The sequence below is a fragment of the Rhamphochromis longiceps genome, linkage group LG19, assembly GCF_057381845.1.
Source record: "Rhamphochromis longiceps isolate RC_006_pf linkage group LG19, R_longiceps_female_GT1.1, whole genome shotgun sequence".
NCBI classification, from domain to species: Eukaryota; Metazoa; Chordata; class Actinopteri; order Cichliformes; family Cichlidae; genus Rhamphochromis; species Rhamphochromis longiceps.
The window spans coordinates 20,592,033-20,610,926 of NC_140575.1; the positions used below are offsets into that span (position 1 = coordinate 20,592,033).

Here is an 18,894-nt window from a genome sequence, read left to right on the forward strand (position 1 = left end):
GATAGTTACATAATCTATAATCTTTATATTTTTATTTTATTTTTTATTTTTTTTAAGTTCAAGAAATCATTTTACTTTGATATTTTTCAAAGGTCTTAAATTTGTTTTGTTTTGGGAGGGTTTTCACATCTAGTTTTAATTAGCTGTGATAACTTTGGTCTGCATGATTCTTTGGGCTTAAGTTGCAAGAATTAAATGTGTACAATTGCAGACAAAGTTGTGATAACTCTTTGGCCAGACTGTAATTAATAAAACAAAGTTTTTATTAAAAGACATAAAAAATCCTTTTTGCAGAAATGTTTGTAGTAGATAGACATTTATTGTTTGTCTATTGGTTATCTAATTTGGTGTAGTATGAATGGGCATGGCAGTATTTAAGCATTAAAACAGATGTATTTATGAAACTTAAGCCATTCAGTGGGCTGGATTGGTGTCTAGCCACAGGCTTTATTTAGATGTTCACAGTGAAAATAAATTTTTTATCTCATTTATTTGAATTCTTTCTTTTATTTTGACTACATTGTCCGTCTGTTCAGCACTTTAGCCAACGCTTGATGTCTTTTAAACGTGCTATACAAATAAAGCTCATTTGATTTGAGGTTTGTCCACGTGCCACGCAGATTTCCCTCTTTTTCATCCTTCCACTCATCTCATGTCCTCACTTTCAGATTGCAACCAATGGCAGTTTCTTTCATCTGTTCACTTCTGTTAACCTTAGGTTCAGATTAAATACACTGGATAACACAGTTATTTAACTTTATTGGTCCAGTTGGACTTTAGTCAGACAACCAAACTAAAAAATAAAAAAAAACACTTTTAGAAAATTTATGACATCAGACCAGCTGACACGGAAATCCTCACCTTAGTTAATGTACAAAAGAAAAAAAAACGGTAAATTCACAATTTAGGAACTCTTTGCGTAACTTTTAAGGATACTTGAACCAATTTAAAAACCTGTTCTGCAATAACATTGTCCCCAAGAGTTTATGTGCCTGTCATAGCCTGAAGGGTCCCCAAACTGAGAACAGTGTCAGAGACATAAAACGGTCTGCATGTTTTGATATCTGAGAAATACTTTTTGTTAACCAGGTAAGCTCCTTTAACAGCAGAAATGTAATTTTCCCAGAGGACAGTTCATGAACCCGTTCTCCCATCTCCTCTCATGCTTTCCAGGCTTGAGAGGACCGAGCTCTTCTCATCCGCTGACCCTCCCTGCGGCGGTTGATTGCCTTGGTGCTAGCCCGTAGCTTTCGGAGCCTCAAAGCACGAAGACGCAGCTGAAGATCCTGCGGGATCTTCCCCCCTTTGGCCCTGATCTCCTTCAGCCTCTGGATGGGTGTTTTGGTGAGGATGAAGTCACAGATGGTGGGATTTGGTTCCATGCCGACATTGCACCGACGCATGGATGGGAAGTAACCCACGGCCCAAACGATCACCTTGTACTCGCCTGGGTTCAGAAGACGCCAGTAGTCCCCATCAGTGGCTACAGAAAAAAATGAGGTTTGCAGAATTTTAATCTAAGTTTCTGGTTGTACTGGTTAATGCATCTGTAGAAGATAAATTAATAATTTTGCCAAAAACTGATTGCAGCTTCTATCTTGTGACGAAAATGTTCTTTGGGGCTCCAAATGGCTTGATATCAGAGATATGTTTGACGGATTACAGGTCAGTAAGTCATTTACAACAGTTCAAATACAGCAATTGTCAAAATTGTTCTTTCGGTGTGTTTGGTTACAGGCTGTTAACTTGGTATACACAGAAATACAGCTAAAACAAAGATGCATTTGATGGTTGTAGTTTGACACTTTTTACTTTAACACCCTGCTCATTAGAAAGAAAATCAACTGGCTGACCTGATCGGATGTCATGGTCATGGTCCTCCACCTTGATTATAGCATCTGCTATTCCTTTTTTGGTGAGCTTGTCCCTGACCACACCTTTGATGCCTCTGTGAACCTGAGAGAGGAGAAAATGCTGCCGTGTGAGCCACTGCTTTGAAAACCACGTGATAACTTGTACCATTTTCTTTGAACAGGTTTACCTGCTCCATGTAAACCAGCAGAGACTCCTTATTGTTCTCCCACTCGATGGGGAGTTCACTAACATGAGGAAACTTATCACAGGACAGCTCCACTGTCACCTCGAAGCAGTTGGTGTGCAGGTAACTGAAGTCGTTCATACCTGCAGGAAAGGCAGGCACAGAAAACACAGTGAATACTGAGTGAAACAGTCGTGCAATTTATAGGTTTAAGGGGAAAAAGAACTGAATTTGATCCTTGAATAGAGAGAAATATGACATCTGTCAGTGATTAACTTGGTTAAATATTGATGTATTTTTTCCATCCATCCATCCATTTTCATCCGCTTTGTCCGGGGCCGGGTCGCGGGGGCAGCAGCCTAAGCAAAGAGGCCCAGACCTCCCTCTCCCCAGCCACCTCCTCCAGCTTATCCGGGGGAATACCAAGGCGTTCCCAGGCCAGCCGAGAGATATAATTTCTCCAGCGTGTCCTGGGTCTGCCCCGGGGCCTCCTCCCGGTGGGACATGCCTGGAGCACCTCACCCAGGAGGCGCCCAGGGGGCATCCTTGTCAGATGCCCGAACCACCTCAGCTGGCTCCTTTCGATGTGGAGCAGCAGCTGCTCTACTCTGAGCCCCTCCCGGATGGCCGACCTTCTCACCCTATCTCTAAGGGAGAGGCCAGCCACCCTTCGGAGGAAGCTCATTTCTGCCGCTTGTATCCGCGATCTCGTTCTGATGTATTTTTTAAGCTTGCAAATTATAGCAAGATTAAAATTTGATATGTACTGGAGCCTAGTTTAATTTAAGGGACATGTAATTTGACAGGATGTTTGCACATTGGTAGTAAATGTTTTTAAGTGTTTCAATCTGCTCTCTTGTTTTGTAACACTAACTGAAATCACACAACATCCTCTGAAGAGGACGATGCAGCATTTTTTGGGTCTGATGAGTCTCAGATGGCGGAAATCATGCTCAGAACAGACTGATGAAACTCACTGCCAGGAACCGTGTGCCAAGCTCCGCCGTTGATGATGTTGTTATGTGACTGAAATTCCTCGTAGTGGCAGATACGTCGGTCCGGGTTGGCCATCACCAGGTTAGTCGAGGCATAGACCGAGGCCAGCCAGCGAAAGAAGGCGTTGTCTGCTGTTGGCGTGTCTTCCTGTGGCGCCCAGTCACGGGTGCAGTCGAAGGGATAGGTAACAACAAGCTCTCCACCATGGAGGTTGGCGCTGAGCACAAAGGGAATGTCCTGCATCCAGCTGATGACCGCACGTGTCTCTGGTGCAACCTGGGCAGAGGTAGAAGGAGTTTAGTTTAAAGCATGTGAATCTGCAAAAAAATTTATTGTTAAAAGTAAAAAGGCATGCAGTATTCAAAAAATAAAAAGCTGCAGTATTAAAAGTAAAGAAAAAAAGGTGAAAACATATTATTTTATTAGGTTATTTGTCTTTTACTACAGCGCATTATCATATTTCTCTTTGACTTTATATTTGATTCTTAGCATGCTTTTCTATTTCTTTAGCATTCTTAGTTGCAGTTACTGTGTGTATGAGAGTCTTAGGTTCATTGGGTTTTTTCCTTTATGTTAAGTTTACTGTGATGTCCAAGTTTCCCTGTTTAGTTATTTCCTGTTTTAGTTTTCTAGTTAGTTGTCTCCTGTGTTTTGCATTTAGTTTTATGTCCTCTGTTTTGTTATCGTGATTAGTTTGACCTGTGCCTCGTTGCCCAGATGTTTCTAATTCCCTGATTTGTTAACTGACCCTGTTTTCCTGTTACGGAGTGTGCGATGCTTTTGTTTTGGACTACTTTCTTTGTTCATGGAAGACACTGCCAGATACAGTCTGACTGATATTAGGCCAATATTAGCTATTTGCTGATCTAACACTGTTGGTGTTTAAAAATCAATGAATAAAGATTAGATGAAAATTTAAAGATTAGAGGCAAGGTGCTCCTTTCCTGCTGGCATCATGTAAATACTACAAATCCAAAAACCAGCTGGTCTGAGCAGAGTTGCTACGTTATGGCGTCCAAAACGATGAAGCAAGATTTCACCTTATCTGGGTAACTTCAGGGTTGACCTTGGGGTTTCAGTACTATGACGATGGATCACTACTTTCTGATTTTATTGCCACGGTAACTTAAACTGCAAACCCAACCTGCTCCACATGAGGTTGTGTTGCAGGTTAGAGATCAACGGGTATGAAATCACCTCCTATTGACCAATCAGTTCTCTATAAAATCACTTTCCCAGACCTCTCTCCTGAGAGTAAGAGGGTCTAAAGATTTTTTTAAAGTGTTTAAAGTCATTGTGTTTCACTGATGAGCAATTATAAGAAATATATGTTCTTAGACATAACGTTGTGGTGGGATTGTCTTCATGACACCCGGGACGCACTCTAGTATAACTTCATAAATCAGTTGTGTAACTTCTGTAAGCCACTTCTGACGTGTGATCAGCGACTGCGTGTTTGCCATTAGTGAGAGCAACTTTTTGGAAAATCTTTTCTATATGCACTTTAAAGTTCTTTTCCTGTTTTTCTAGCATGATCTTGACTAATAATTGTAAAGCCAACATGGCAAAGACTGTAATCTGCATATGTGCAACCTTGTGCAACCTGCAAATTGATGGCCAGGAGTGTCTCTACACAAAAAAGTCTGTATCGATATTGATTAATATTAATTCAAAATTGATTTAAAAGTCCAGTATTGGTCGGGCTCTAGTCAGAGAGTTAATGGAGTAAAGAAGGAGAGGAAAATTCTAAATGTTGCACAGAAAAACTTGCTTTTGTTCTTTTTTTTGTGAACTTTTGTGGACTTGATCTTGAACAGGTTTTTAACATATACCTTTTTCTCATTTGTTTTCCATTCAACAACTTTAATGTCTGATAAAACGAGCAATTTCTCATTAGATCTATGCACTGCTTACACTGATGAAACATCTAACAACTCGCAGACATTTTAAACGTGGAGGAGCCCTGTTTTTGTGAAGTAAATTCTGTTGTCAGATGTATGTGAAGAAGGAGGGAAGACAATACTGAACCCTGAAATGTCACAAAGTCAAACTTCTAACAACGAAGCAAACAAGTGGAAACACTAAGCCTAGCTCCTAAAACTGGTACTTAAGTACAGTTCTCAGGTGAAATAATCAGACACTGGAAAGATTTTCAGAATAAAACACAGATGGCAGGATTAATAATCCTAACCCATATGATGCAGTTAAATAAATACCCTTTTTAATAACAAAACACACCCAAGAAGAAATTCACCAAAGAAAAGCTTGTATATAGATCTGGTGATCTTTTTCTGTCATTAAGCAGGATTTCAGCCTGTGTTTGCCTTGAACACTGTCACCAGACACTGAGTGACAATCCTCAGGCTTTCAGGAAAACTAGTTTCTTGGCTCTGAAATGATTTCCTGATCTGAGCCTTTGCATGTCAATGAAATGAAAATAATGGCACGCCGACTAAAGCTGACTAAAGCTGCTCTTTCTCACGACCTTCGTGAGAACAAAACAGTGAGCATTGTAACATTGTAGTCAATTCTAATGCTTTAGTTTCTATTTCCTGTCAATGTTAAAATAGCCTCCAGGTGGTGCCAATGAAATGAATTTTTCAAATGCACAAATGAGATGCATTTCCTTACTGTGGCGTCTTCTTTGGTGTAGTATTCTGGGATGGGGATGTAGTGGTTGGGCACTTTGGATTTATCTGCTGCTTTTTCTTCGGTGTCCCACATAATGTTGTTCAGGTCTGGGAAGTTATGATTCAGGTCGATTCCTTCAAAGCTGTATCGTCCCTCAGCCCATCCAGACAGTTCTGAACCCTGCACCACATTAACAAGTATAATGTGGGGATTATTAAAGAGAATATATATATATATATATATATATATATATATATATATATATATATATATATATATTAGGGGTGCAACGATACACAAAATTCACGGTTTGGTTCGGTTCGATACTTTGGTGTCACGGTTCGATATTTTTTCGATACAAAAAAATGTTCATGCCTTTTTAATTTGTCATTTATTAAAATTATAAATATATATTTTAACTCAAAAGTACAGTTTTTAAATTTAACCCTAACCCTTGTGCGCGTTTTTTATTTTGACAGCGAATGCGCACCTGCGGACCACTTATGTGCACCCCTGGTTATTTAGCTCATCATATTGCAGCCACAGAAATTCTTTTGTCCATGAAACCATAAAGCTGCACTTTCTTTTTGCCTTATAGTCTGATTTGTCATAACTTCTCCGTTTTGTGGTAAGCTTTTCTTTGGCTGTCACTTCTTCACCCCGACCTGTCTTATTTGGCTCAGCAGAACTAAAATATATATACTGCTACTTTTACACACGGACTCACATAAGCTCAGCGATTCTCTGCGCGCGATCAACCTCTCACATGTTTAAGCTTGCTGCGGGAGATTTCACTTGTCATGTTTGCATAGTAAGCTAACGATTAATAAGACGATGTCAGAGGAATTGGTGCACAAATTATCATCACTCACAGATCAGTGCTGTCATTGCAAAGTGAAAGCAAAAAAACAAGCGCAAATTCAAACGCGATTTCAATATGTCACATATTGACAGTGGCTCACCGATGCCAATGACATAATTACCCAGCTACATTTCTGAAAGAATGCAAAAGCATTGACATATATTTTTCCTACAATAGCCCGACGGGCAGGGCAGAGAGATTTTTGTAGCCCGACTGGAAAGATCGCTAGCTCCGGGACGTCGGGCTAGCGATTTTGCAAGCCCTGTATCTGATTGAGGAATCACTCATCTTTGGAAAAGAGAGTTTATTACAGAGAAATGTCTCTTTCCAAAATAAAAGCTATATTATCCGCTTCTTCTGGGCTATATTCTCAGCAGCATAAGGAGAATCACGTGCTAACAGCTGTCTAAATGACTCGGCTAAAGTTAGTAGCATGCTTGTTGTTTTTGTCTTTGCACTAGGATGATGTCGGCGTAAATGTGCAGTCATATTCGTTGTGTTCCCACTAGTGCTTTCAGGTTAATCTCGTTGAAATGACCTTAACGCCACAACACGGCAAATCTCCGTTAACGAGCTACCGCCGATCGCCCCGTGCATGGGGCTAGACGGCCAACACGTTAACGAGCTAACTGCGCTAACACACTAGTTCACATCAATGTAATTAAGCATTGCATGGCACATCCAACATACTGTTTTACTTTAGTCCATGACTCGCTTACCTTCAGGGTCATACGTCACATGAAAACCAAAATAATTCCAAACGCCAGATCTGAATGAGGGTGGGGAGGTCCATCTTGCAAGGAGAGCTTAACTTCTGTCTCGCTAGCTTGCCCTGCGCTCTTCCTCCTGACTATGCTGTCTGTGTTGAGCGCTCAGTGGATCTGCGCTCGACAGTGCAGCCTAGGCGGAGTAGTCGAACGCAGATTCACTGAGCGCTCAACACAGACAGCATCGTCAGAAGGAAAGTTGATAAAATAAATTACAAATGTTGTATTGTTCATACATATGCCTACCGAACCAAAGCACTGTATCGAACGGTTCAATATCGATACGAATATCGTTGCACCCCTAATATATATAAAAAAAAAAAATAAAAAAAAAAAAAAAAAAAAAATATATATATATATATATATATATATATATATATATATATATATATTTTTTTTTTTTTTTTTTTTTTTTTTTTTTTTTTTTTTTTTTTTTTTTAAAGAACAAGACATGAGCCTAATTAAGATTTACCCACCTTCACATAAGCCTCCTCATATCCATCTGGGTTCATGGAAGGCAGGAGGTGGATTCGCGTCTCGGTGACCAGCCGTACAATACGCTGGTTGCCCTTTTTGTATTCTTTGCACATATACTGCATGAGGTTTAGGACAAGCTCTCGACCAAGAGCTTCATTTCCATGCATCCCTGCCACGTAGCGAAACTCAGGTTCCCCTGCCAAGAGGAAAATTTAGAGCCACTTTACATGCCAAGGAATAAAACAATGTGGAAGAACTGACTGGGGCACTTCTAAAAGGAGGTCATATTAAACATTATCTAAGATTTTAAGTTTATTTTTGTTTTCTAAAGCTCAGCAGCACACTAGGAGGACATTTAATTGCTCAGATAAAGCAGTCTGTGTTAGGCAACAGTTTGGCGCCAGGCATTTCTAAGTACATGACTCCAAAGACCTGAAGTCTGGGCTTTTACCACAAAAATAAAATATGTTCAAGGCCTCAGTGTTTTCTCTGAGACTTGGCACTGATCACTACTCCATGAAATCAATTAAACAGCTGCTGACGCATAAGAGCAAAATGCCTGGGAGCAAAGTGATTTTGAAACGTGTTTATGGCATTTCTCTTAAGAAACAAAGACAAGCTGTACCATACTTGATTTTACTAATCTTGCTGGCAGATGTTGAGTGGCCACAGATCACATTTAAACCCAAGCCTGTATCTAATGGCAATGGTTCAAAGAAATAAAATCATTTGTTTATACAAGAGAGGCCTTCTCCTCAGGACCCCTGCCTCCCTGTGTGGGGCTGCTGCAGAAATCAGGCTGTATAAACAATGGTGGACATTGAACTGCACCTCTGAGCTGCGAAACTCTGGGTAACTTGAGAAATATGACAAACCAGAAAGTTTCATTCCAATATCTTCAAGTCTTACCGATTTCGTGTTCGCCCGGGTTATCTGAGATCTCCATAACGTAGAGTTTGAGGCCCATGTAGCTCCTCCCTATAGTGTAGACGCGGGTGATGTCGGGACACTCCTCCGTCACAGACTTCATGAGCTTCAGGGTTCAGAAAACACGCTGGAGTGTAAGGCTTAAAAGGGTTAAAGCTGAACTTTTACCAAATCTGCAAACCGTTAAGAGCATGAGTAAAAACCCTGGTGTTTATGGGAAAGCCACTCATCCTGTAACTTTCCTAACCTTTCTCATCTCTTTGTAGTTGTGGTGTCTAAAGTCCAGAGCATCCTTGGATCCTGATTCATGTGCTGAGTAAATGTCAGATGGATCTTAAAGAAAGTAGCAGATGTTTCCAGTTACATATTTTCTTTTAATTGACTTTCGGAGGTCAACATCTTAATGCATTTGAACATCCACAGTAAATGCTGTGTCCCTCTCGACTACTGTTTTTTTGTCCTACCGTGAACACGGCAGCCAAGTATTTCAGCCCTGAGGCAGACGGTCCCGTTGGAGTACCAGGTCTGTGGGTTGATGCGGATGAAACGGGCAATGGTGGGAACAGGAAGGAGCCCAAGAACCGGCGTCTCAGGATTCTGGTTTCCTTCAAATAGCTGCACAATTCAATGTGAGTTCATATAAGTTTGTGGAGTCATGGAAAAAAGATAGCAGACCCTAAGGTTTTGTATATAAGGATAACATAATAGTAATCTGGCCTTATCAGGTTTTATTTACGATGTTTATTAGGCCATTTCCAAAGAACTTAATTCTAAAAATAACATGCCACCACAGCTTATGTGTGCAAAATTGCCTCAGAACAACCACAAGGCATCTGGAACAATGTCCTTTGAAGAGATGGGATGTTTGGCCAAAATGCACAGTGCTACGTTTGGAGAAAACTAAACACAGCGTATCGGCACAAACACCTCATACCAACTGTCAAGCACGGTGGTGCGGTGGTTATAATTTGGGCTTGTTATGCAGCCACGAGACCTGGGTACCTTACACTCATTGAGTCGACCACGGATTCCTCTGTATACCAAAGTATTGTAGAGACAAATGTGAGTCCATCTGTTGGACAGCTAAAACTTGGCTGAAATTGGGTCATGCAAAAGGAAAATGACCCCAAGAAAATCACAGCAAATCTACAAAAGAATAGCTGAAAAAGATGGTGTTGCAATGCAACAGTGAAAGTCCAGAGCTTAAGAAGGCAAACTTCAGTGAACTGCAACAAGATTATAAAGACTAGTGCGCCAAAATTCCTCCACAACGATGTGAGAGACTGATAAAGTTGTAGACAAAACAATTCAAGTCGTTGCTGCTAAAATAGGTGCTACAAGCTCTTGAATCGTGGGGTGACAGGACAGTGGAGGAAGAACATGCAGGAAGTGGGCCTGAGTTTGATTCTGCAGTTGCCTTTTGGCAGATGGTTTGCCTGCTCGGCCCACTGTGCTAATGATTACAACACAAATATAGCTGAAAACATGACCTTCTTGGCAGAGTTAGCAATGGCTTTAAAATGAAGTGGAAAACTTTTGTCTTGCCTTCATTTCCTTGGAAAGAGCTTGGACTTTCCAAAATATGTGACGTCAGGCAAAAAAAGAGTTTGAACTGCAGTTTTCAGTCAAACCTTAAATTTCTTTGTACACACTGCATGCTGGAACATTGATCAATTATGTACTTTAGTTTGTTTATATAGTGTGTTATAATGAGTTAAAGGCCACCCCCGAATTTCAGTTTTTGCCGTACTGTATTTGTTTCACTCTGAGTCCTCTCTAATCTGCACCAATACTTAAGGTTTTGGTTTACAGTCTATATTTCACTTTGGCAGAGAAACTTCAAAATCTGTTTTCCATCTATGTTCCTTAAATCGCAGAATAGAAGAAGTAGTTCTCACCGCTTCCTGCGTCCCGTTCATGGAGGTATGCCAGGTTACAGAGTCATTACTCAGCTGAACTTTGTAGGTTTCGACCCAGTCCCAACTATGACATAGACCAAAAAGGAAAACAAACATATATTTTTTTCAGTGAGCTCATTGCAGCGGGCAGCCAAAGAATACCACAGCACTCCATCTTTGCTTTAGACAGTATGTTCAATGAAGAGCTAATGTCCATAATGCTAACAAATTATTTTGATTTTCAGCTTTAATCCTGATACTACCTGACCTCCAGATGGAGTTTCGCCCTTGCAGAATGACTCCAGTAAACAGAGTGAGATGAAGGGCATCCACCTCGAGCCACTGGTGCCGGTCCTTATACTCGGCACACCAAGCTCCATCATACAGATCTCCATCCTCAATGCCAGACTTGGAAAAAAAAGAAAAACGCACGTCTCAAAGAATCCAAGAAACACTCCCTGAAAACTTGAGGTTTGGCCTTCTTGTAAAGCATTGCATAAGAGTGCTGACCTAATTTTGAAATAATTACTTTCAGACTCCAGACTCAAGATTTTGGACCGCAGAACAAGAGGAGTGGACGGCTGCAGCGATAAACACCTCTGGCTCTGCATTCATCAGATTATTTTATTTAATTTTTGTACATTTTTTTCTTGGAAGAAACAATGAATCGATTTTATTTTATTGGCTAATGAGCCTGCTAAGTTAAAGGGTGGATACTTTATAATTTATAGTTCCTGTAATAAACACTAGAAATAAGTATTTAAGTTAAATATGACAACTTGAAAGGAATGGCTAATCCCATTATGAGATCAAATTAGTCGAGATATCTGATTATAGAATAGAATAGAATAGAATAGAATAGAATAGAATAGAATAGAATAGCCCTTTATTGTTATTGTACATGTACAACGAAATGGTGGATTGATTTTGGCTGAACCAACTCAGCTTCTCTACTTTTAATAGAAATACACACTTACTTTACTTGCCACTTTATTACAGAAATACATTATTTCCTCACCGATTTATCAAGGTACTAGAAACATGTCTCTAAGATTTTGCTCCACATTGACATGATGGCAGCACACACAGTGGCTGCAGATTTGTCAGCCACTGACAAAGGTGCTCTGTTGAGTAGGGCTCTGGTGATTACGTAGAGTATTTGAGTACAGTGAACTCATTTTTATGTTCAAGAAAGAATGTTCAAGACTTTTTAAATGAAGCAGTGTCTTTCCAAATTTCTGTTTTCTAATTTTGGTGAATTGTGGCCTTAGTTTCCTGTTCTTAGCCAATAGCATTTGCATCTAGTGGGTCTTCTGCTGCTGTAGCTTCAAGGCTCGACTTGTTGTGCATTCAGAGATGCTATTCTGAAAGATTATTTGAGTTACGGCTGCCTTCCTATCAGCTCAAAGCAGTCTGGCTAGTCCCCTCTGACCTCTGACACCAACAAAGCATTTTCTCCCAGATAACTGAAGCTCACTGGATATTTTCTGATGTTTTTCAGACCATCCTGTGTAAACCCGATAGGTGCTTGTGTGGGTAAATCCCAGTACATCAGCAGTTTCTGAAATGCACAGACCATTTGGCACCAATAACTATGTCACATTCAAAGTCACTTATATCACCTTTCTTCCCCATTTTGATGTTCAGTTTGAACTTCATCAGGCCATCTTGACCATCTGTGCATCCTAAATGCACTCAGACGCTGCCATATTATAGGTTAATGAGATATTTGCATTAACAAACAGTTGAACAAGAGAACCTAACAAAGCGAGAATAAATTTCTAGTTAATTGAATAGAAACCCCCCCCCCCCCAAAAAAAACAACAACTTCAAAGCACCAGACATTTAATAATGTATTACAACATCCCAGTGGACTTTCTTGTCATTTTGGACCAAATCCTTTATTCCACATTAATCTGAGTCTCAAGTAAAGTAATTCTAACCGTGACAAAAAGTAACTGTAGTTTTTCCTGGACCTTTATGGTGACGTTTCTCTTCACTATGGTGATAAATTAAACATCTGTAGATTTTGCACGTTGACAGAAGAATTTTTTTTTTAACTGTTTTTAATATGCTGGAGATTCACACACACACAACATTTGAAACATAACAAAATAGTATTCAGTTGGTTCTGCTTGATTCATCAAATTTAATCCATTCAAATTCATGTCTTTGAAGCAGCAGTCAATCTAAATTAACTAATAAAGGTAATTTTAGGTTGTATTTCTTTATTTGATTTTCAAAGGGGCCAAGTTTTTAAAAAAATGTGTGCAGTTTGTTTATGTTAATAAAATTTAACAATGCTTTCCAAAATGCTGAGAGATGAGTGTCTGTAATAGCCTCTGACCCACTGACCTGGATATTCAGCCTCCCCCTGTGAGGACCCAGCCCCGACCGCTGGTAGGACGAAGCTTGAATCTGGCTGTCATCAACTCGCAGGGACTCCAGGCCGAGGGGAGGACAGTCTGCGCGCAAAACAAAAGTGAATCATCACGCGATAAGATCTTCTCTGGGTTTCTGTCTCCACATGTTGATCCTCTGCAGAAGCAGCTCTGAGATTGACAGCGGAAGGGTTAACCTTTCTCTCTCTTTGTGGTTTGTCTGAGTAAGCAAACAAATGCCAGATGTAAAACGAGCTCCAAGCTGTTATGTGAAATATCTCTGATCATCTTGGGCCAGTTCTGTGGAAGTTTGGAGGCCCCTCACCTCCTCCTCCCCCTGCTCTGCTTGTTTCGGGGAGTAGAGGAAGCTGCAGATATTGGAAATAGCGGAGGCTTTGGATGTAATTTGAGACAAAGTGCAGAAAAGTCAAATGTTCAGCAGATCAGGGAGGTGAGAGCTACAGCTGCAGGGGATTCTGTGGTTTAGGGAACAACTAATAACATTCACATCAGTCACAAGCAGGTCAAAACAGCTAAATCCAACATAATGAGCAACAGCAAGTATTACAAGCAGTAACAAATGCTAAACAGTGTTATACAGCTGTGTATAGCTGAAATACATATTCCTTTAAGTGACTGACTGAGAAGAGATTTTTAAAAGCTAAGCTAAGCTAAAACTAAACTTCAAACAAACTTTACTGGGATTTTTTTGACCTTCTATGATTGTAAATATAATATAATAATAGCAATAATTATCTCCATCTACTTTTACAGCTTGATTTGTGTTAAAGGTTTTAAAAAGGTAGGTATCACAATTTAATTGCCTCTTTAATTAATATGGAGTTAATACTGGAGCTCATAACACAGCTTCATGCAAAAATCAGACTAAATGGGTAATTTTTTTCCTACCCAGTTTCGATTTGTCATCTTCAGTCTTGCGGTCTCTTGGGTCTTTCTCTTTCTTGTTTCTTTCTTTGCTGGTGTCCGTGGTGTCCAGCTGTTTGTCTCTGACAGTGGTGGTGAAAATGTCTGGCTCTGCTGTTGCTGGAGTCGTTCCGTCCCTGCTCTCGCCCTTCACAGCCTCGGTCCAATTCAGAGTTGGCCTTGTTGTTGTTGTGTAGTTGATTAATGCATAACTCTTAGTCGGTGCTGGGGTGTTTATCAGTGCTGCAGCACTGTGTGTCAAAAGTCCCAGAAAAAGCACTGCAGGCAGCATGCACAATGACTTTTCCATCCTGGTCTTTGTTGCTGGAGAAGAGTGAGGGGGGAAAAATTCCCCTTTGGTTTATGAGATGACAGAGCCAGACCTCCATCCACCTCCCCTCCTCCTCAGTCCCACCTCCCCTTACTCCCTCACTCTTCCTCCCTCCCTCCCAAAATTCCAGCTGAAGTCCTGCAAAAAATTGTGACAGCAAATGTATCTGTGCGTGGTTACAATATAGGCTGTGTGTGCCCGTGGGAACCAAACACTGAGCTGCCTTCAAAAAATTTGTTAAAATGATGATTAGAAATGTGTTTATTATAACAAAGTGAGCATGTAGTTTTATAGCACTTGACAAGTGGGGTTTCTAGTCCTCTTATAATGATTCAGACTTACTGTGCCAAGCTCTTTTGAACAGGACTGCACAAGTTGTCCACAATGAGTTAAAAAATGAAATGGTTTTGGTGCATGAAGAACCACCTTCAGCAGCAATAATTTGAAGTAATTGTTTTCTGCATGACATGAAAAATTCCCCTTTGGTTTATGAGATGACAGAGCCAGCTTCCGTGCAGTAAATGCTTTACTGGAGTTTTTCTTCCCCCCCCCCCCCAAAAAAAAAATAATTAAAAATTAATTAGTAGTGGATGTGCATCTGAGCAGCAGAAAACGTGTACGACATATGCTTTACTGTGATATATTTGTATGAACAACTGTTCAAATTCAGCCTGACCTTAAGGCAAATATTCCTGTCTAGCAGGTACATGTTTTCACTGTTTTAGCAAACAGTCAGAATATGCTAGTGTACATGACGGTTTCATCTGATATCAGCCCACTCAGGATATCCTTTGAAACATTCAGGTTTAGGTTTCAAGCTTCTTACAGTTTAGAAGCAGCTTAGTCTCTGTTTCTTTGTCTTCCTGATGAGTTCAGGATCTGACATGGAAATTAAAAAACACACAGGTACGTCTCATATTTCTCCAGGTGTGTTTGGACTACTGGTTTATAGCAGTGAATACGATGTTTCTGAACTTCGTAACCACTTTTCGGCAGAACGTCTTTTTGCCTTGTGTTATTTAAGTACATTTGCATTCAGAGGGACTCTTATTTCTTATGACTCATGTTTCCTCCACCTCTGTCTGGTGCTATGACTGTGAGAAAAGCTCTTTTATCTGTGTGTCATCAGGCTGTTGTGTTCATGAGTCTTAGTGGGTCATGAGATGAGCTGCTGTTTCATTTCCCACATAAAATAATCTAATATATCACAGCTTAGACAATTTTAACTGTCCAAACAGCCATATGCTTGTTGTTGACTCAGCTCTGTCTATGTAATGTAACATGTTGTATAGGGTTTGTGTAACGACAAATGCACTAAGTACACATAATTCCTCTTTGTTTATATCCACATAAACCTTGCAGCATTACACTCGTACATCTGTATTATATTTAAGCTGTACATTCATGAACTTTACCCATATGTCTGTTGTGGTTTGGGGAATTTAATTAACTTAAATTGAAGGAAAACAAGGAGTCTCTGTCTCTTGTGTGAAGCAGTTCATCCACTGCTACAAGTTAAATGGAAATACTCCACCTGCTGCTGCAGGCTGCATATGTAAAAACAGCACAATGAAAGAATAAGTTCCTGAAGAGGTTCTATCAAATACATGACCTGCAGATACAGTTTGTGGGAAAGTATCTCTCTCTCTCTCTCTCTCTCTCTATATATATATATATATATATATATATATATTATATATATATATATATATATATATATATATATATATATATATATATACATATATATATATATATATATATATATATATAAAAAACACCCAGCACGCCCCTGCGGGCGGTTTATCCTTCAAGCTCGGGTCCTCTACCAGAGGCCTGGGAGCTTGAGGGTCCTGCGCAGTATCTTAGCTGTTCCCAGGGCTGCGCTCTTCTGGACAGAGATCTCCGATGTTATTCCCGGGATCTGCTGGAGCCACTCGCCTAGCTTGGGAGTCACCGCACCTAGTGCTCCGATTACCACGGGGACCACTGTTACCTTCACCCTCCACATCCTCTCGAGCTCTTCTCTGAGCCCTTGGTATTTCTCCAGCTTCTCGTGTTCCTTCTTCCTGATATTGCTGTCATTCGGAACCGCTACATCGATCACTACGGCCGTCTTCTTCTGTTTGTCTACCACCACTATGTCCGGTTGGTTAGCCACCACCATTTTGTCCGTCTGTATCTGGAAGTCCCACAGGATCTTAGCTCGGTCATTCTCCACCACCCTTGGGGGCATCTCCCATTTTGACCTCGGGACTTCCAGGTTATACTCGGCACAGATGTTCCTGTACACTATGCCGGCCACTTGGTTATGGCGTTCCATGTATGCCTTGCCTGCTAGCATCTTGCACCCTGCTGTTATGTGCTGGATTGTCTCTGGGGCATCTTTACACAGCCTGCACCTGGGGTCTTGCCTGGTGTGATAGACCCCAGCCTCTATGGATCTTGTGCTCAGAGCTTGTTCTTGTGCTGCCATGATTAGTGCCTCTGTGCTGTCTTTCAGTCCAGCTTTGTCCAGCCACTGGTAGGATTTCTGGATATCAGCCACCTCCTCTATCTGCCGGTGGTACATACCGTGCAGGGGCCTGTCCTTCCATGATGGTTCCTCATCTCCCTCCTCTTTCTTGGGTTTCTGCTGCCTGAGGTATTCACTGAGCACTCGGTCAGTTGGGGCCATCTTCTCAATGTATTCTTGGATGTTCATTGTCTCATCCTGGACTGTGGTGCTGACACTCACCAGTCCCCGGCCCCCTTCCTTCCGCTTAGCGTACAGCCTCAGGGTGCTGGACTTGGGGTGAAACCCTCCATGCATGGTAAGGAGCTTTCTTGTCTTTATGTCAGTGGCTTCTATCTCCTCCTTTGGCCAGCCTATTACCCCAGCAGGGTACCTGATCACGGGTAGGGCGTACGTGTTGATGGCCCGGATCTTGTTCTTACCATTCAGCTGACTCCTCAGGACTTGCCTGACCCTCTGCAGGTACTTGGTGGTTGCAGCTTTTCTAGCGGCCTCTTCATGGTTCCCATTCGCCTGCGGGATCCCCAAGTACTTGTAACTGTCCTCTATGTCTGCAATGTTGCCTTCTGGTAGTTCAATCCCCTCAGTTCTGACTACCTTCCCTGTCTTTGTTACCATCCGGCTACACTTCTCCAGTCCGAACGACATTCCAATGTCATTGCTGTATAGCCTGGTAGTGTGGATCAGTGAATCGATGTCTCGTTCACTCTTGGCATACAGCTTGATGTCATCCATGTACAGGAGGTGGCTGACAACTGCTCCGTTCCGTAGTCGGTATCCGTAGCCAGTCTTGTTAATGATCTCACTGAGGGGGTTCAGGCCTATGCAGAACAGCAGTGGGGACAGAGCATCTCCTTGGTAGATCCCGCACTTGATGGTGACTTGTGCTATGGGCTTGGAGTTGGCCTCTAGTGTTGTACGCCACATCCCCATTGAGTTCCTGATGAAGGCTCTTAGGGTCCCATTGATCTTGTACAATTCTAGGCATTCCAGTATCCAGCTGTGGGGCATTGAGTCATAGGCCTTCTTGTAATCAATCCAGGCAGTGCACAGGTTGGTCAGTCTGGTCTTGCAGTCTCGGCTGATTGTTCTGTCTACCAGTAGCTGGTGTTTTGCGCCTCTGGTATTCTTGCCAATTCCTTTCTGTGTCCCGCTCATGTATTGACCCATGTGCCTGTTCATCTTAGCCGATATGATGCCTGACAGGAGCTTCCATGTAGTACTGAGGCAGGTTATTGGTCGGTAGTTGGAGGGGACCGGTCCCTTCTTGGGGTCCTTGGGGATCAGGACCGTCCGGCCTTCAGTTAGCCATTCCGGGTGTCTCTCGTTAACTAGCAGCTGGTTCATTTGTGCTGCCAGACGCTCGTGGAGTGCAGTCAGCTTCTTCAGCCAGTAGGCATGAACCATGTCGGGCCCTGGTGCTGTCCAACTCTTCATACTGGAGACCCTTTCTTGGATATCTGCCACTGTGATGGTTACTGGACCCTGTTCAGGGAGGTCGCTGTGGTCTGCCCTCAGATCCTCTAGCCACTGAGCATTGCCGTTATGGGTTGCATCCTCCTATATATATATATATATATATATATATATATATATATATATATATATATATATATAGCCACATCTCATGACCCTAAAGAGACAGTCAGAGAATGTAATTTGTCATTTGGTTAAAAGGAATAATGACTTGGAGAACTGACTAGGAGAAATCTTGTGTGAAGAATAAGTAAAAAGCAGTCCATGATGTCCAAAAAAACCCTCTTAAAGCTGGACAATGATTTCAAATGAAAAGGTCCAGTTATCTATATAAAATAGAATAAAATGCTATACATAATAGAATAAAATGCTATGTTTCGTAAGAAAAATTAAACTTAGTGGTATTGCACATGTGTGGATGCGTGTGTCTGTGTGTGTGTCTGTGTGCGTGTGTATGGTCATCTGTGAAGTCTCTGTTGTTGAGTCTGACAGCAGATGTAAGGAAAGACCAGCGAAATCACTCATTCTGTCACAGTCTACAATTCCTACAAGGAATTAAATTATTATTTTTATTATTTTTAATTTTTATTGTTTGATTCGACTCTGAAAAAGATATGAAAATATTCATTACTTAAATTAGGTGACTTTTTTGCTAGAAGTACTCATAGATC

The 18,894-nt window shown here is 41.2% G+C and overlaps 1 protein-coding gene across 1 annotated transcript; it reads right to left on the reverse strand.

Moving 5' to 3' along the window:
* Positions 1–422: 422 nt before the first annotated feature.
* On the reverse strand, positions 423–14,255 carry cpxm1a (carboxypeptidase X (M14 family), member 1a). The gene is made up of 13 exons (XM_085391287.1): positions 13,887–14,255; positions 12,952–13,061; positions 10,865–11,004; positions 10,597–10,681; positions 9,163–9,313; positions 8,946–9,031; positions 8,681–8,804; positions 7,771–7,967; positions 5,666–5,845; positions 3,016–3,310; positions 2,042–2,181; positions 1,854–1,956; positions 423–1,483 (listed from the first exon to the last, which is right to left on the reverse strand). Exons 1-13 carry the CDS (start codon positions 14,209–14,211, stop codon positions 1,161–1,163), a joined length of 2,259 nt encoding a protein of 752 aa, XP_085247413.1. The 5' UTR covers positions 14,212–14,255; the 3' UTR covers positions 423–1,160.
* Positions 14,256–18,894: the final 4,639 nt, after the last annotated feature.